Consider the following 19,398-nt stretch of genomic DNA (forward strand, 5'->3'; position numbering starts at 1 on the left):
CACTTTGTCAGAAGTTGGACAAAATGTGGTTTGCAGTAAAAACCTTGGTCTCATATGCAAAAACCAAAACCAAGTGCCTAAGAAAAGATGTTTTGATTATGAGATAAGAGTCAAATGTTGCTCATGTCCAACACCTTCAACAACAACCACTACAACTGAATGTACTACCACCACAACTACTTCTACAACTACTACAACTGAATGTACTAACACCACAACTACGCCTACAACTCCTTCTAAAACTACTACAACTGAATGTACTACCACGCCAGCACCTACCATTCCACCTTGTCCTGATGGGCAAGTTATGGAATGTTATTGGTCCCCATGGATCAATCTTGGTCAGCCCACACCAGGACCTAATGGTGGAGATACTGAAACCATTCAGAGCATAATCGCTGCAGGTCATGACATTTGTTCAGACCCAGTAGAAGTCCAATGTAGAGCTGCGCGTCTCCCAAGACGTTCCATTTCAGAAATTGGACAAGATGTAGTTTGCAGTAAAAACATTGGTCTCATATGCAAAAACAAAAACCAAGGGCTTAGTCAAAGATGTCTTGATTATGAGATAAGAGTCAAATGTTGTGCATGTCCAACACCTTCAACTCCTACAACAACCACTACAACTGAACGTACTACCACCACAACTAGATCTACAACAACATCTCCAAAAACAACCACAACTCTGCCAACAACCACAACTACTACAAGTAAAGGTACTACCACACCGGCACCTACCACTCCATCTTGTCCTGATGGGCAAGATATGGAATGTTACTGGTCCCCATGGATCAATCTTGGCAAGCCCACATTTGGACATGATGGGGGAGATGATGAATCTATTCAGAGCATAATTGCTGCTGGTTACAAGATCTGTTCAGCTCCAGTAGAAGTCCAGTGTAGAGCTGCTCCCTACCCAGGGGTGTCCATTTCAGACCTAGGACAGGACTTGATTTGTAATAAAGACGTTGGCCTCATATGTCACAACAACAAACAAGGGTTGATGATGAAATGTTTTGATTATGAGATAAGAGTCAAATGTTGTGCATGTCCAACACCTTCAACTCCTTCTATAACAACCACTACAACTAAACGTACTACCACCACAACTAGACCTACAACAATCTCTCCAAAACCAACCACAACTCTGCCAACAACCACAACTACTACAAGTAAAGGTCCTACCACGCCGGCACCTACCACTCCATCTTGTCCCAATGGCCAAGATATGGTATGTATTTGGTCTCCATGGATCAATCTCGGCAAGCCCACTTTTGGACATGATGGGGGAGATGATGAATCTATTCATAGCATAATTGCTGCGGGTTACAAGATCTGTTCAGCTCCAGTAGAAGTCCAGTGTAGAGCTGCTCCCTACCCAGGTGTGTCCATTTCAGACCTAGGACAAGACGTGATTTGTAATAAAGACGTTGGCCTCATATGTCACAACAACAAACAAGGGTTGATGATGAAATGTTTTGATTATGAGATAAGAGTCAAATGTTGTGCATGTCCAACAAGCTCTACAACTGAGTTACATGTTGTCACGGAAGGAACAACTTCACCAGCTACTGGAAAACAGGTCACCAGTTGCTATTGCATGCATAACTCCACAAAATTCCCACCAGGTAAGTCTACACATTTATTAATTCAAAGATCTGCACTCATAAAAAAAATTATTTTACCTGTAAAACTTGGTTCCAGATGAATGAATGATAGAACATGGCAATATCCATATAGTGAAGTACAGTCTGATGGTCAGTAAGCCCACCAGAGAGTATTCGACAACTGACAATAGTTCTCAGACATACTTGAAACCATAATTGACCATGGCTTCACATCACCATTACATGCTATAAAAATGTCAAGATATGATATGATGTGACAGTACCATATGATGGTAGAAGTCGCAATGGGACATATAACCTTTTTAACATATTTTTCTTGGGTTCTTTTGTCAGGCTCCATTGTCTATAATGTGACGGACCATGAAGGCCAGTGTTTCACAGGGTACTGCAATGACACCTGTCATGTAGATTTGATAATGTACCCGTGTGTTACTTCACCTCCAAAGAAACCGTGTCTTTATGTAAAACCCCCACGAAAGGTACAGTCATCATTCCTAGAACATGTATATATAATTGTGTATATAAATCCTTGTAGTTCTTACTTACTTAATCCTCTTCACTCCTACTAGGGCATAAGGCCTCCACAAGGGTTCTCCAGCGAACTCTGTCCACCTAACTGTTCCCACGACAAATCTATCTCCTGATGTTCCTCCGTGACAGTCCTTCTCCAAGATTTCTTGGGTCGCCCCCTCTTTCTTTTACCTTGTGGGTTCCACTCTAATGACTGCCACTTGATGTTGTTCGCTGGGTTCCTTAGGTTGTGCCTGACTCATAACCGTTTCCGCCATCTGATAGTGACGTCAATCCACTCCTGGTCTGTGCAATGCCACAGATTGTCGTTGGTTATTCTATTTGGCCAGAATATTCCAAGGATATATCAGAGCCTTTGATTGACAAATGCCTTGAACTTCTTGATGATGTTTGAGGTCAGCCGCCACATGTCTGAACCATATAGGAGAATGGATTTCACATTTGAGTTGAAGATTATCAGCTTCATTCACAAGGAGATGTACTTTGATTTCCAAACAGATCTCAGCATGTAAAAAAGCCCTTGTGCTTTTCTGCACCTAGCCTCTACATCTTCCCCTGATCCTCCAGTGGTGATAAAGATACTACCTAGACAGGTGAAGGTTGTTACTCTTTCTAGTGGTTGGTCCTTCTACATGATGTTTCCTGTATTACTTGGGGCACCGATCCTCATCTCTTTGGTTTTGGTGTTATTCACCTTCAGCCCAACTTTAGCAGCTTTATCCTGGAGTGTCTTGAACTTCCGGCGGGCATGAGCAATCTTCTGACTGAGCAACACAATATCATTCATCCTAGTAGTATTTTTTCATAAATCTCTGAATCTTCTCATAGGATGGTGAAAGTTGGAACATAGACGACTGCAGCATTGCAACATGCAGAGATGGTGATATAATCGTAAAACCCAGAGAGTGTCCACCCGTGGCTCGTCTTGTGTGTGAAAATAAATTCCCGCCTGTCAAAGTGTACGATGAAGATGGATGCTGCTTTCATTATGAGTGCCAGTGTAAGTCTGATCTATCGAACCTATATGAAGCATTTTTATGTGAAATGTACAAATGCTGAATGTGTTGTGTTTACAAAAAAAAGTATACAAAAATTAACACTGAATTTTCTCTCTGAAAATGGTCCAATATGAGTGTAAAACCTGCTTGTTTATTGTATGAAGGTCTCTGCTATGGTTGGGGAGATCCTCACTATGTGACCTTCGATGGAAAATACTACGGTTTTCAAGGCAACTGTACCTACTGGCTGGTGAAAGAAATTATACCCAAATACAACTTCAATGTTATGATCCACAACTACTACTGTGGTCATGGCTTGTCCTGTCCTGAGTCCATTACCATCATCTACAAGGGTTTAACAATCTACATTATCCAAACGCAAAACAACGGCGCTGTCCGTAACAAGGTAAGGAGCAGTGTCAGCTGTATGCATTTATATCAGTCCCATACTTTACAAGTTTACATGACAAAGAAAATGAACCTCATAAGATGCTTATACATTTGTTCCAGATTACTGTCAATAACAAGGCCATATTAAGTCCCGCCTACAAAACCACTGACTTCCGCATCACCACTGTTGGTATTAAGACGGTGGTCACAATCCCAAAAATCAACGCCAAGATCACCTTTGCAGGACTTATATTCAGCATAAAACTACCCTATAACAAATTCAGCGGAAACACTGAGGGCCAGTGTGGTAAGTCTAGAAAAGCACCTTTACTACTTGAACAAAATAAGAAACTGATAAATGAGGTCATTAATCAAATAAGTTGATTAATTTTCGACAGTATCTTAAGAGTAGGGATGGTAATCAAGAACCGGTTCCTATTAGCTGTATCCCTTGGAATCGTAAGTCTGTTTGCTTAACGATTCCACTTCATCAGATCATCTCTGTATTTTGGTTGTGAAGCCTCTAAAGTACAGGTGTCAAACATATGGCCCGTGGGTCAAAACTGGCCCACCAATGGGTCCAGTTCGGCCCATGGGCTGAATTTGTTAATGTAAAAATTACACTGAGATATTAACAATTAACGGTATTTAGACCTTTTTAGTTCAGGTTCCATATACAGACAAATATGATCTAAATTAGATCCAACCAGTTAGATACTATTATAACAATCTATAAATAATGACCTATAATTTTTTATCTTTGTTTTAATGTAAAAAAGTGTAATATTAAAAAAATTGGGTAAAATTCTATAAAAATGTTTAAATTTACAATCATTTCACACAAAATATGAATAACCTGAACAAATATGAACGCGAAATGTCTTATGAGCAGTAAGTCTAATTTTAATATTCTGCCTTTTACTAAATGTTTTGTGTATTTGTAGATCCACTGTGATCTGTAAGTTGTAATGCACATGTGTAAATGATAAATTGAGGCACAATATTGTCAAAATACACGTATTTTTCTTCAGAAATTTCACATTGTTCATGTTATTCACATTTTTAATGGAACTTTATAGCTGTAAACATTTTCATAATAACAATTTCACAACAATTTTATTTTTTTCACTGTTGTTATTTTACTGGTCTGGCCCACTTCAGATCATATTAGGCTGAATGTGGGCCCTGAACTAAAATGAGTTTGACAGCCCTGCTCTAAAGTCTGGTTCTATTTGACCAGTAAAGATGACACTAGAATCGTTTACAACAGTTACAAGAGGGTTAAACACCTCCAAAATGCACACACACTCAACCACAGCATCCAGTTAACCTGCACCGATGGTAAGTCTCTGATTGGCTGCTTAGGGATGGGGGCGGTGACTCTGGAAGTGCAGCCAACAGCGACACTTTCTCTGCTGCACCTGCTAACATTCAACTCTTCTGGGTTCTTTTGATACTGTCAATGGTCACTTTTTTATTGACCCTCAAATGGCATGAATGTAACTTTCACAAAAAAATTTGCCTCATGGCAGAAGGACAATTTCAAAAAACTCACATTTTTCGATGAAAAGGTTTTGTGCTTGCAAGATGTGGTTTTTCGGGCGTAGCGAAATTTGAATATGACAAAAAAACTGTAATGGAAAGACCTTTGAGTCCAACTAGAGTCACATGACCAAAACAAACAGATGTTGATGGGTGTTAGAACAAGAGAAGAAGAAGAGTTGAACCCAAACGTGTGTGTATGTGTGGGACACACCAGAAAACCACATCAGTTTAGAATTTAGTAGGAGATAGAGGGGGAATGATCAGTTCTAGACTCAAACAACACAGAGTTATGTTCATGTTTATGGAATGACTTCTACTGACATCTACCAGAAAAAACAATCTAATCATCACATTTGGGATTGAATAGAAAAAACCAACATTACACACTTCTGTTTTGAACACATTAGGAAATATGGGGAAAGTTTTGCTCAGATGGATGATGGAAAAGGGAGTAATGTTAGCGTCATTTCACTGTGTCGACCTCTTTTACTATTGTTTATGAATGATCTCCATGGTGATGACGAGGCTGAGGAGCAGCAGTGGATCAGACTCTCCTAAACTCCACCTTACAGCCCTTTAGGACGTTCGTCCAGTTAATGCAAACAAAACCATGTGTACAGGGAGAACCCATTCGGGAATCATGTCGATAACTGATGTCGATCTTGGAAACAGAACTAGTAAATTCAGTTCCAGTCCCTACTTTCATAGATTTACTAATGAGCTCGGTTTCCCCAGGCACATGTGACAACAACCAGAAAAACGACTGCAGGTTACCTGGTGGTAAAATTGATCCTTCATGTCCAAATATGGCGCACGAGTGGCACGTTAACCACACCCACTGCGAGCCTCCGGTTATGCCCACACCGGGACCGTCACCTACTCCATGCAATACAAGCATCTGTGATGTCATCAAGAGCAGGTAGGAGCAGAACACAGCACACGAAGGCTGGATGCTACACACCTGTACTGATACTAGGATACCAGCTACCATTATCAGTAGGACATGGTGCAGAATGGTGTAGGCCATGTGACGGTCACCATGGAAATAGGTGCCTGTTAGCTATTGAGCAAGTTTAGCAATTTCTGTCTGTTGAAAACAGGTATTAAATCTAAACCAATAAGTTAGATCTTATTGAAGTCTCTACAGATGTGGTTTGTAGCTGCTATGCTCTTTGACTGTCCAATCAAATGCCTCCATTATCGTACACCTGTTAGACCGCCCCCGTGTGGCCAATATGAAATCTGGTTAATTCAACAGGTTCACTGCAGAGGCAACGCTGTTGAGTCTGAGCCTCAAGGCAGATTTAATTTACCCGGTAACACATGACAATGAAAATGGGATTGGACAAAACACACACACAACCTAAACCTGAGAAAAGATTACAGAATAAGTGAACAGATTATTGAATAATTTAAAACATGACCACGTACAACATTAAACCTGGAGGAGGAATGACAGATAATACTGAACCAAGAACAGACTGATCCTCCTCCTCCTTTCCTCCTCCTTCTCCCTCCTCCTCTTCATCTCTCTCCTCTTCTTCATCCTCTCTCTCCTCCTCCATCTCCTCCTCCTCCTCCTCCTCTCCCTCCTCCTCCTCTTCCTCCTCCTCCCCCTGTTCCTCCTCCCTCCTTCTCTCCTCCTCCTCCCCCTGTTCCTCCTCCTCCTTCTCTCCTCTTCCTCCTCCTCTCTCTCCTCCTATCTCCTCTTCTTCCTCCTCCTCCTCCTCCATCTCCTCTTCCTTCTCTCCCTCCTCCTCTCCCCTCTCTCCTCTTCCTCCTCCTCTCTCTCCTCCTTCTCCTCTTCCTCTCTCTCCTGTTCTTTTTTTTTTTTTAAATTCTTTATTGAAATTTTCAAAAGAATACAGGCACAGACATATGTCCCCACACTTAACACAGTTGATTAGCCACCCACAAATACGTTCACTTATAAAACTGCTCTTTATCTATATAAAAAAAAAAAAAAAAAAAAAAAAAAAAAAAAAAAAGCCTTTTTTATACACATTAACACCTTAAAAAAAAAAAAAAAAAAAAAAAAAAAAAAAAAAAAAAAAAAAAAAAAAAAAAAAAAAGAAAAAACAAAACATACATACATATACATGTTAACAAGGCACACATCTTAAAACATGCATACATGTTTTTTTTTTTTTTTTTGTCTTTTTTTTTTTTTTTTTTTTTTTTTTCTTCAATGTGAAGACTGACTTACAAGTCTATTATGTTCCATGGAAAGGAGTGCTGTTTGTCCAGGGTTCTTCTTCTGCGTAGTTCAGTCAATGTTTGTTTAATCACTGTTTTACTATCTATGAGATTCTGATTAATGACTGTTAAACATCTTGTTTTCCAGAGCTTGACTGTTACAATGTAGATGATTAACTGGAAGAGTCTATGTTTGTTTGTTGATGTTGATTCCTCTAGAAGTCCGTACTGAGCTGAGCGATAGTTTATAGGGCAGCTCAGGCCAATGTTTTTTAAAAAAAGTCCAAACAGCTTCGCGCTCTATAGCAGTCAATAAGTACGTGTTCTTGAGTTTCGTCATTTCCACAGTTTATCATCGGACATTTTTTTTGTTGTGACATAACAGCTCTCTCCTGTTCCTCCTCACTCCCATGTTCCTGCTCCTGCCTCTCTCTCCTCCTCTCTCTTCCTTCTCCTCCTCTCCCTCCTCGTCCTCCATTACCATGTGACCATCTCTTACTAATAACTGACTTGTTTGAATCGTGCGATGTGATTGGGTGTTTGTAACTGTAAGCCCCGCCTCCTCCAGTGTGTTTACAGAATGCCATAAGCTCATCCCTTATGATCCGTTCATCCTGGGCTGTGAGTTCGACGTCTGCAACATGCACGATGACCACGTGGGTTGCACCAGCATAGAGATGTACGCCGACGCCTGCGCCGACGCCGGCCTCTGCGTTGACTGGAGAAGCTCCACCCACGGGCTCTGCGGTACGCCACAGGTTCAACATACTCCACCACGAGTACATGGAGGGGTTCAAGTACTGATCCAACATCTGCACCGCAATGAAAACATACACACATGTTATTGAGATGCACAGGACAAAGGCCATGACCTCATCCACTCCATCCTGTGTTGGAATGTTTTTCATCACATGTATTTGTCATGTATGATATGAATGTGGGAAAGGCTACACAATGAAAAATATCAAACATAATAAAAACTAATCAGATAGAATCCTCCTCAAATGCACCATGACTACAGCCATACACCTGTTTAGATTAGAGACGAATAAAATACGAGTTAAAAAAAATAAACCCTCCACTTAAGAGCAAGAGGTGAAAAGAAAAAAAACTGTAGTTATCAATCATCAAACAGTTGACAGTTAATTTAGAAAAATGATTGGTTTACGTCACAGTGGGGAAAAAAATGCACGTTTCAGAAGCTGTCATCTTTTCATGATGAGGTTAAAAAAAAAAAAAAAAGGCACAAACTAAACAAAACCTGAAGAAAGAAATAATAAAATAGGCAACAAAATGAACTAAATAAAATAAACAATGAATAAATAAATAAATAAATACATAAAATAAATGAACAATTATGAAAAGAAGGTTTACCAAATAATAATAAAAAAGAAAATAAGGAAAAGAGAATGAACAGAACTGAGGGGAAAAATATTTAAAACACCAACAACATAACAAAACTTCCAAAAAATAAAGTGAACAAAATGAATAAAAAAAACTGAAGAAAAAATTAAATAAAGATGGAAAAAAAATGAACAAAAAACAAATAAAAACAAATAAATCAGGTTGTAGATACTGGTTTATAGTCGTTCATGATAGGATTTGAGTAAAAAAGTCACTTTTTCTTCAGTTTCCTGTTTTGAGATGAACAAAGATGAAAAAATATAAATATGAACTAGAAGCACTCGGAGAGCGCAGACCTCCGCCAAGGCTGAATCAGTGCCCCCCCTGTGTGGGCCCCCCACCCCGATCACCACCAATTTAAATCATTTCTTCCTTATCCCATTCCAACAAACCGGAAAATTTCATCCAAATCTGTCCATAACTTTTGAGTTATGTTGCACACTAACGGACAGACAAACAAACAAACAGACAAACAAACAAACAAACAACCCTGGCAAAAACATAACCTCCTTGGCGGAGGTAATAATTCACCTGAAATGTATTAAAACTTGAACCTGTTTGGAAAATGTCCAAACAACAGATGAATACATTAAATATGTGACAAATACAAAAGGAAACAGACATAAATCATGATAATGGAATGGAACATAAATGACAGGATCATCAGTATAAAAAAGGGTAGTTTTATTCATTAATGATAGATTTGACTGAAAGTCCCTTTTTCCTTCAGTTTTTCTCTGTTTTCATATAAAAACATTTGAATTTACTCAGAGTTTTAATGAACATCTACATGATCCAGTGAATTAAATATAGAAATACAGGATTTACACTGATTATAAAATACAGAGGATAAGATTAGAATATATAGTACTAATTCAGTTGTAAAAGGTTAAATATAGAGTAAATTCCTTTGAAGTATTCATAAAAACAGGTGTTTACGGGTTGAAACTGAGCGTTTATTTTTAGTATTTTACCCACTGAACCATGTGATCTGAAGTGTGTTTTGGTGTGTGAACAGATTACACATGTCCCAGTCCTAAAGTGTACAAGGCCTGTGGACCGCCAGTGGAAGTGACCTGCGATACCCGGTACAGTAATACACTAAAATACTACAGTATCCATCAAAGTACACCAGCAAATACTAACAAGCAGCCTTTGGGTTTGAAAGGTACAACCTGAAGGTTCATCAGCAGTAATGAGAAGGAGGACCCAATGGAGGGATGTTTCTGTCCAAATGGAACCATCCTTTTGTCGTCCAACTCCAAAGAATGTGTTCCGACATGTGGTGAGAACAACGACGACTGTACCCATCATGCACATCTACAAAGGAATGAAAACAGACCATAATAATATGCACTAACACTGAGTAACACAGCAAATGGAAACCCTGAACTAACAGAGCAGGTAATCTAATGAAAGATCCAGGTACTAGATGGGTACCAACAGTGGCTGTAACTGGGTTCAAGTTCACTGACACAGGGTAGTTAGTGATGGAGGAGCACATTTAAAGAGTGGAGGGAAACTATTGACTGATAATCTGCTGATATTATCAATAACCTGGTAACAATAAAATGGTTTCATCAGTGCCGTATTTAGATTTTAGTCTGTAACCATCTGGTGAACATATTAAACACACGTTACACTTCCTGTTATTAACAAAACACAATTTATTTGAAGAATATTAAAAAAATCTTTGTATCAACAAATATGGTTTGTTTACATTACAAATATTTAAAAGGTTAAAATATGAGTATTCAGTATTTTTGTTTATGACTCAAATTGATGAAATACAAGAAATTTAGAAAAAAAAGTTGTTAACAAAACTGTATGAAAAACATTTGGACCATTACTATGACACTGTGCATATTATGGGCTGTAGGTGGCTACCCCAGAGGGTTAAGGCTGAGACTATTTACTGGAAATCTTTGTAAATCATCTAAAGTACCTCTGATTTTCAGATATCTGTCGACTGCCGAACGGAAAATGGAGAAAGGTAAAACGAGTCTGAGTCCATGTTCTGACACAGACACACCCAGTAACCCTGCCTTCTAATTGGTTTAATACTGTCACATCAGGCCAATGAAACGTGGATCCAGGGCTGTGACGAGTGATCTGTGACGACGACGCCTTGGAGATCTCCTGTCAACGCAGGACATGTCCTGTCCCAACCGCCGCTCAGCTGTGACAGGACGGACAGGTCAAGGTCAACCAGACGTCAGCTGCTGCCTGATAGAACGTGTGGTAAGACAAACCAAAGGGACGACGGAGGACAGACAGCAAAGGGAGAGAAGGGAAGACAGACTATAATTTTAAAAGGACAGACGGCAAAGGGACAGACAGAGGAGACGCGCACACACACACACACACACATATAATATATATATATATATATTATATATATATATATATATACATACTACAAACCTACACATAACGTGTCATGTGTATTCTGTGTATAACCTGTTTGCTTGCTAGGCATATGCATACATATATATATATATAATATATATATTATAGTATATATATATATACCTGTTGTTTGGGTGTGTGTATATATATATATAGGTGTGTGTATGTACAATATATATATATAAAACCTGTGTTTGTGTGTATATATTTATAGCCTGAATTGTGCATACATATGTATAACCTGTGTTGTGGGCGTGTCCTGCAGTATGTGATACCAGGCGGTGCAGTGACGTCCCTTCGTGTTCCCCTCGGTTTCTGCTCTGAACACCAGTGTTGGAGTCTGCTGTCCTCAATACTCCTGTGGTCAGTGTGTTTCCATCAGACTCTGGTCCTAGTGTCCCCAGTGGACATGTCCACTGACCGCTGTTTGTGTTTGTATCCACAGTACCGAAAGGCGTGTGTGTTTTCAAGAAACATGAGTATGATGTGAGTATGAAGTTCAACTGTGGACACACAGACCTAGGTTAAAGTTAGAGCCAGTTATATACGACCTACTGTTGACTGTATATAAACAGACTGTATAAACAGACTGTATATAAACCCACCTGTACATAAATTGACAGTCTCCCGACTGGGGGGTCGGAACCCCTGTTGGCCCATGGGCCATATGTTGGACACCCCTGCCCTGAGGCTTCCATGTGTACCAGGTACCTGTACTGAGCTGTATGTCCCTGTGGTCCAGGTGGAGAGGCGGTGCCTATAGGGCATGTGAAAACTGCACCTGTATGAGAAGGTGGACCCTCAGACAGGCCTGCACATCGTGGAATGTAACCCAATGGAATGTGACCAAAACTGTGAGCCGGTAAGTACCCAACACACACTGTACTCCACATGTCCACCACATACACCTACTGCAGGACAATAAAGTGTCCAACAGTACCCAACAGTACCCCACAGTATCCAACAGTACCCAGCAGTACCCAACAATATCTAACAGAACCCAACAGTACCCAACAGAACCTAACAGTACCCAATAGTACCCAATGGTATCAACAGTACCCAACAGTACTCAACAGTACCCAACAGTACCCAATAGTATCAACAGTGCCCAATAGTACCCAACAGTGCACAACACTATCAACAGCACCCAATAGTATCCACCAGTATCAGCAGTACTCAACAGTACCCAACAGTATCCAACAGTACCCACCAGTATCAACAGTATCAACACTACCCAACAGTTTCAACGGTACCCAACAGTACTCAACAGAATCCAACAGTATCAAGAGTACCCAACAGTACCCAACAGAACCCAACAGTATCAACAGAATACAACAGTACCCAACAGAACCCAACAGTGTCAACAGTACCCAACAGAATCCAACAGAGCCCAACAGTATCAACAGTACTCAACAGTACCCAACAGAATTCAACAGAACCCAACAGTATCAACAGAATCCAACAGTACCCAACAGAACCCAACAGTATTAACAGTACCCAACAGTAGTTTGGGATCTGTTTTCAAGTTATTTATTATTTTCTAAATTCAAATCCGATTCATTTTTGTACATTTTATTTATTATTTAATACACCTGTCCATCCGCTGTCATTGATCCAACTCCATGGGTTTTACTGGTGGATCAATGTTGTAGAAGATGATGGTGTTTCCACAGTAACTTCGGAGCCTCTGAACGTCCAAATGGGTCATATCTGATGACCATGAAAAGATGAAGAACTGTATTTTACACCAATTATTGACATGGATTGATAGGATTAGTGGATCAGGTATTAACAGGTATTAAACAGTTCAGATCAATAGATGGTTCTGGTCTAGGCCATGTTTGAAGGTTCTAGCATTAGCATTAGCTTCAGCATGTGTGTTTTTCCTGTTTCTTCATATTTGGCTCTACCCACTTATTCAATAAATACCATAACTCTGCTTGACTCCCCCTCCTGTCCTCTGTAAGTGCTTTGACATTCTGTTGTTTTTGTCTTTTCAGGGTTATGAGTACCACGTCGTCCCCACCCAGTGCTGTGGACGCTGTGTCCAGAAGAAGTGTATAGTATCTGTGCCGCCCAACATCACCCATGTTCTAGAGGTTAGTTTAGAGCCCGCCCCCATTTCAGACGCTATAGCAGGTTCACATGTACGGGGTTAGGTTAATGTCCAAATATTCCTGTCCATCAGACAGATCTGTGTTCATATTAGTCTGTAGTTGGACATAAATAAATCTGTGTAAACTGTTGAATGAGTTCAGTCCTACATTAAATGTATTGTGTGTATTTGATCAGAATATGAATGAATAAGTTTAGACAAGAATTACAAACAGGAAATTCAACTGTATGATTATTCTTCCTCCATCATGAATACAAATTCAACAAAATCCGTCCCCACTCCAGACATTATTTCTGGAGCAGAGGATCCATGGATTCACAGACTGACCATGAGTTCAGGTCCAGATCAGGTCCAAATCAAATCCAGATCATGGTTGGATTGGACCTGGTTTGGTTCTCAGACTTGGTCATCCATCTTGGACAGTGATCCTGCCTGATCTGGGCCTGATCTTGATGTTGTGTATTTGTGTTGATATTGTGTGTGTGTGTGTGTCTGTGTGTGTGTGTGTGTGTGTGTGTGTGTGTGTTTCAGTCTGGGGACACCTGGGCTCCGGTCCAACTGCCCTGTGTGAGGTTCGAGTGTGTGCAGATCGGAAACCAGTTCGTCACTGTGGAAACCAAGATCATCTGTCCTCCCTTCAACCCAGAGGAATGTATCCAGGTAACACACACACACACACACACACAAGTGTACTTGTACACATACACACATATATACAGTATTTTCTGTACAGGTATGAATATATATATATATAACAATAAATAAAACCAAAGCCGATGTGAGTACTTGGACCACACTTCCCTCCCTTATCTTAACCCTTAACCCTCATCTTAACCCTGAACCCTTATCTCACACCCATATAATATATAAAATCCACTTCTGGACTCAGATTGGACGCTGATGTATGTTTTTTCCTCCAGGGAACAGAGAGTTTAGCACCAGATGGATGCTGTCAAGTCTGTACGTATCACACACACACACACACACACACACACACACACATACATACATACATACATACATATATATATATATATATATATATATATATATATATATATATATATATATATATATATATATATATATATGTATGTATGTATATACAGGGTGGGGAAGCAAAATTTACAATGAACATTTAGTTGTTTTTTCTCAGCAGGCACTACGTCAACTGTTTTGAAACCAAACATATATTGATGTCATAATCATACCTAACACTATTATACATACCTTTTCAGAAACTTTTGCCCATATGAGTAATCAGGAAAGCAAACGTCAAAGAGTGTGTGATTTGCTGAATGCACTTGTCACACCAAAGGAGATTTCCATAAAGACTGTTTATAATGTAAGAAGAGAATGACTATGAGCAAAACTATTATGAGAAAGTCTGGAAGATACTATTAAAGAAGAATGGGAGAAGTTGTCACCCGAATATGTGAAGAACACTTGCGCAAGTTTCAGGAAGCGTGTGAAGGCAGTTATTGAGAAAGAAGGAGGACACATAGAATAAAAACATTTTCTATTATGTAAATTTCTTGTGGCAAATAAATTCTCATGACTTTCAATAAACTAATTGGTCATACACTGTCTTTCAATCCCTGCCTCAAAATATTGTAAATTTTGCTTCCCCACCCCATATATATATATATATATATATATATAATATATATATATATATATATATATATATATATATATATATTTTTTTTTTTTTTTTTTTTTTTTTTTTTTTTATATTTATATTTATATTTATGGGTGGATTCTGGGTGGTTTATGAGTGGTTTATGGGTAGTTTATGGGTGGTTTATGGGTAGTATATTGGTGGTTTTTGGGTCGTTTATGGGTAGTTTATGGGTGATTTATGGGTATTTTATTGGTGATTCATGGGTGGTTTATGGGTAGTTTATTGGTGGTTTATGGGTAGTTTATTGGTGGTGTATGGGTGAGTTGTGGGTGGTTTATGGGTAGTTTATTGGTGATTTATGGATGGTTTATGGGTAGTTTATTGGTGATTTATGGGTGGTTTATGGGTAGTTTATTGGTGATTTATGGGTGGTTTATGGGTAGTTTATTGGTGATTTATGGGTGGTTTATGGGTAGTTTATTGGTGGTTTATGGGTGGTTTATGGGTAGTTTATTGGTGGCTTATGGGTGGTTTGTGGGTAGTTTATTGGTGGCTTATGGGTGGTTTATGGGTAGTTCATTGGTGATTTATGGGTAGTTTATTGGTGGTTTATGGGTAGTTTACTGGTGGTTTATGGGTAGTCTATGGGTGGTTTATGGGTGGTTTATGGGCAATTTATGGGTGGTTTATGGGTAGTTTATTGGTGGTTTATGGGTGGTTTATGGGTGGTTTATGAGTGGTTTGTGGGTAGTTTATTGGTGGTTTATGGGTGGTTTATGGGTAGTTTATTGGTGGTTTATGGGTGGTTTATGGGCAGTTCATTGGTGATTTATGGGTAGTTCATTGGTGATTTATGGGGGGTTTATTAGTGGTTTTTGGGTAGTTTATGGGTAGTTTATTGGTGGTTTATGGGTAGTTTATTGGAGATTTTTTGCTAGTTTATGGGTGTTTTTTGGGTGGTTTATGGGTAGTTTATTGGAGGTTCTTTGTTAGTTTATGGGTATTTTTGGGTAGTTTATGGGTAGTTTATTTGTGGTTTTTGGGTAGTTCATGGGTGTTTTTTGGGTGGTTAATGGGTGGTTTTTTGCTAGTTTATGAGTGTTTTTTGGGTGGTTATGGGTAGTTTATTGGAGGTTCTTTGCTAGTTTATGGGTGTTTTTTGGGTAGTTTATGGGTAGTTTTTTTAGGTGGTTTATGGGTAGTTAATTGGTGTTTTTTTGCTAGTTTTTGGGTGTTTCTTGGGTGGTTTATGGGTGTTTTTTGGGTGGTTTATGGGTAGTTTATTGGAGGTTCTTTGCTAGTTTATGGGTGTTTTTTGGGTAGTTTATGGGTAGTTTTTAGGTGGTTTATGGGTAGTTAAGTGGTGTTTTTTTGCTAGTTTTGGGTGTTCTTGGGTGGTTTATGGTGGTTTTTGGATGGTTTATGGGTAGTTTATTGGTGGTTTTGGGGTAGTTTCTTGGTGGTTTATGGGTGGTTTTTAGGTGGGTTTTGGGTGGTTTTGGGGTAGTTTATTGGTGGTTTTTGGGTGGTTTATGGGTAGTTTAATGGTGATCATGAAGAGCATATATTTATAACAGTGTTAAATGGTAATACATAGCCATCAGAGCCTGTTCTTCCTTTGCACAAACATTTAGACGATGTCAAATAGAATGTGTTTTTAACTCCTTCCTGTGTTTTCCTTCAGGTGTTAAGAAGGACCAGCCGTGCAGAGTACTACCTCCGCCAAAACCCTGGAGATAAAGGGCTGCCAATCATCAGAGCTGGTCAACCTGACGTCCTGCATCGGAGCCTGTGGGACATTCAGCATGTAAGGACAATCAATCAATCAATCAACCAATCACACCTCCACTAAACTGTATGGATTAATACCAGTACCATGGTAGAACAGGACCATAGTTATGTGATAAAGACAGAATGATCCTAGAGTTCTTAGTCCAATTAGTGGGTGGTTCTAAACTGAAATGGACCAAACAGAGGAAGACAGAACCACAAACAAAGGTTCATGATACGGAAATGTCTAAAGATAAACTCACACGTGTTTGTGTTTGATGACCATGAATCAGAGCGGTAGAACACCAGTAGAACCACCAGTACAACACCCATAGAACACCAGTAGAACGCCAGTTGACCCACCAGTAAAACACCAGTAGAACACCAGTAGAACCACCAGTAGAACCACCAGTAAACACCAGTAGAACCACCAGTACAACACCAGTAGAACACCAGTAGAACCACCAGTACAACAACGGTAGAACGCTAGCAGAACCACCAGTGTCTATGTCAAACCCAACCAATCAGGCTTTCATGTCGGACGCTAAACTAAAGCAGGAGAAATTTAGATTTTTTTGACGAACTTTTAAATATTCTAATGGTTCCTTTCCTTCTACTGAGTCCATATGTTGATTGTTTAGAGCATAGTAAATGTTCCAGATATCCGTCTAGTTCCTAGTGATCACTGATAGAAGTCATATATGGAATGTGATTGGATGAGTTCAGTTCTCCTCCAGTGAAAGTCCCGACCACTTCTATAGATAGATCTGCATCCAGACCACAGGACTGGAACATAGAACAGAACCAGGACTGGAATATAGCACAGAACCAGGTCTGGAACACAGAGACAGAACCAGGACTGGAACATAGACACAGAACCTGACACAAAACACATTCAACTGGTTCTGATCCACATAGAACAGAACCTGACGTACAGGAACAATGGTTCTGTTATTGTGCATCTGTTCACTTATCTAAAGTTTGTTCAGGTGTTGGTTCCTTTGGTTTGGGTTCTGGTTGTGGTTCAGATGCAGGACATTGTTTCTGTTTCAGTCTTGAAATGTAGCGTTTGGATAAAACCCATCAGCGGTGTCAAAACAGACCAGTTTTCCAGCCTCGGTGTGAATGCCCCGCACCAACACCCCTAACCCCCCCCCTCTGTCTGTTTCTGTCAGATACTCCACCAAACTGGAGTCCATGCAGCACTCCTGTTCCTGTTGTCAGGAACTGGCCACGTCCAAACAAGACATTGAACTGGACTGTCCCGACGGCTCCAAAATCACTCACACCATCACTCGAGTGGACACCTGCGGATGTTTGAAGACACAGTGTCGGCGTTTGACGGCGAGGGGACAACCCAGAAAACGACAGACTGATGAGGACAGGACGACCACCACCGAGGACAAACATTTCCATTTCCATTCAGTGCTTTGTGGTGTATTATGTCTGATGTCTTGGTTTTAGCTCAGTGAGACCAAACCAACATTCTGTAATAAAAGTCTGTTCTGCACATTCAACCTGTGTGGCTTTTCTTCACCTCATCCACCCCAGACTGACCACCAGACCTCATGTTTGGGTCTTTGTATCCATCCTAGACCAACCATCAGACATCATGTTGGGGTCTTTATATCCACCCTGACCGTTGGTTTTTGGGTGGTTTTTAGGTGGTTTTTGGGTGTTTTTTAGGTGGTTTTCAGTTGTTTTTTGGGTGTTTTTTAGGTGGTTTTCAGTTGGTTTTTGGGTGTTTTTTAGGTGGTTTTCAGTTGGTTTTTAGGTGGTTTTCAATTGGTTGTTGGGTGGTTTTCAGTTGGTTTTTGGACAATTTTTAGGTGGTTTTCATTTGGTTTTTAGGTGGTTTCAGTTGGTTTTTAGGTGGTTTTCAGTTGGTTTTTGGGTGGTTTTTAGTTGGTTTTTGGGTGGTTTTCAGTGGTTTTTAGGTGGTTTTCAGTTGGTTTTGGGTGATTTTTAGGTGGTTTTTAAGTGGTTTTTAGTTGGTTTTTTAGGTGGTTTTCAGGTGGTTTTAAGTTGGTTTTTAGGTGGTTTTCAGTTGGTTTTCAGGTGGTTTTCAGTTGGTTTTTGGGTGGTTTTTAGGTGGTTTTCAGTTGGTTTTCAGGTGGTTTTCAGTTGGTTTTTGGGTGGTTTTTAGGTGCTGTGTCCAGTGCCATCGTTTTCATCTTCATTTGCAGTTTCTTCAAACATTTACCCACACACTGAATGCAGGTTGACGGCTGTGACGTGGGCTTGTGTGCGGTGCAGTCCGCCTTGCCCAAAGGCACTGGTCAGCGGTGTTGGCTGCTCTGTCATCACAGCTGTTCCAACCTCCGTCAGAGTCCTTTGTGTCACATATCCTGGGTAAATACTGGAAGCTGGGAAGTAAACTCAGAGCAGGATGTGAGCGCAGGTTGAAACGCCTCTAACAGCGTTTGACTCCTGTTCCCAGGTCAGCACCGCCAACACCCTCCGCCTACTGTCACCACAACGTCCACCAGCAGGTCCTCACATTCCCACTATCCAAACAACCCACAAAACCAAAGCACACAATTAAAGACTCACTTTAACACCGTTGGGTTTTTAACATCTTGATTTAACCCTTAAAGACACAAGCCCATAGTCAGTGAACGCAACAACGGATGCTGACATCCCTCACATTTACCAGAGTGGAGACATCAGTGAACGCAGCATGCTTGGATAAACAAACACAGGGGAGGTGGTCCCATTTACCTGACCTTTGACGTTTACATGACCTTTACCACCCTGTAATTTAGAGGAAAATTAGATTTATGGCAG

General features: G+C 40.0%; 2 protein-coding genes and 1 long non-coding RNA gene across 3 annotated transcripts; all 3 read left to right on the forward strand.

Annotated features, from left to right (window-relative positions):
• The first annotated feature begins 1,600 nt into the window (after positions 1–1,600).
• Positions 1,601–9,871, forward strand: LOC115413472 (intestinal mucin-like protein). The gene is made up of 8 exons (XM_030126335.1): positions 1,601–1,628; positions 1,962–2,107; positions 2,988–3,159; positions 3,322–3,563; positions 3,668–3,854; positions 5,828–6,011; positions 7,857–8,035; positions 9,711–9,871. Exons 1-8 carry the CDS (start codon positions 1,601–1,603, stop codon positions 9,869–9,871), a joined length of 1,299 nt encoding a protein of 432 aa, XP_029982195.1.
• Positions 9,872–9,881: 10 nt separating this feature from the next.
• Positions 9,882–10,895, forward strand: LOC115410771 (uncharacterized). The gene is made up of 3 exons (XR_003934133.1): positions 9,882–9,977; positions 10,651–10,685; positions 10,768–10,895. It is a non-coding gene; the product is annotated as an uncharacterized LOC115410771 (long non-coding RNA).
• A 956-nt stretch (positions 10,896–11,851) lies between these two features.
• On the forward strand, positions 11,852–17,976 carry LOC115410714 (intestinal mucin-like protein). The gene is made up of 6 exons (XM_030122484.1): positions 11,852–11,963; positions 13,102–13,200; positions 13,749–13,877; positions 14,138–14,177; positions 16,526–16,648; positions 17,787–17,976. Exons 1-5 carry the CDS (start codon positions 11,937–11,939, stop codon positions 16,579–16,581), a joined length of 351 nt encoding a protein of 116 aa, XP_029978344.1. The 5' UTR covers positions 11,852–11,936; the 3' UTR covers positions 16,582–16,648; positions 17,787–17,976.
• Positions 17,977–19,398: the final 1,422 nt, after the last annotated feature.

Source organism: Sphaeramia orbicularis, chromosome 3 (assembly GCF_902148855.1).
Source record: "Sphaeramia orbicularis chromosome 3, fSphaOr1.1, whole genome shotgun sequence".
Taxonomy (NCBI): domain Eukaryota; kingdom Metazoa; phylum Chordata; class Actinopteri; order Kurtiformes; family Apogonidae; genus Sphaeramia; species Sphaeramia orbicularis.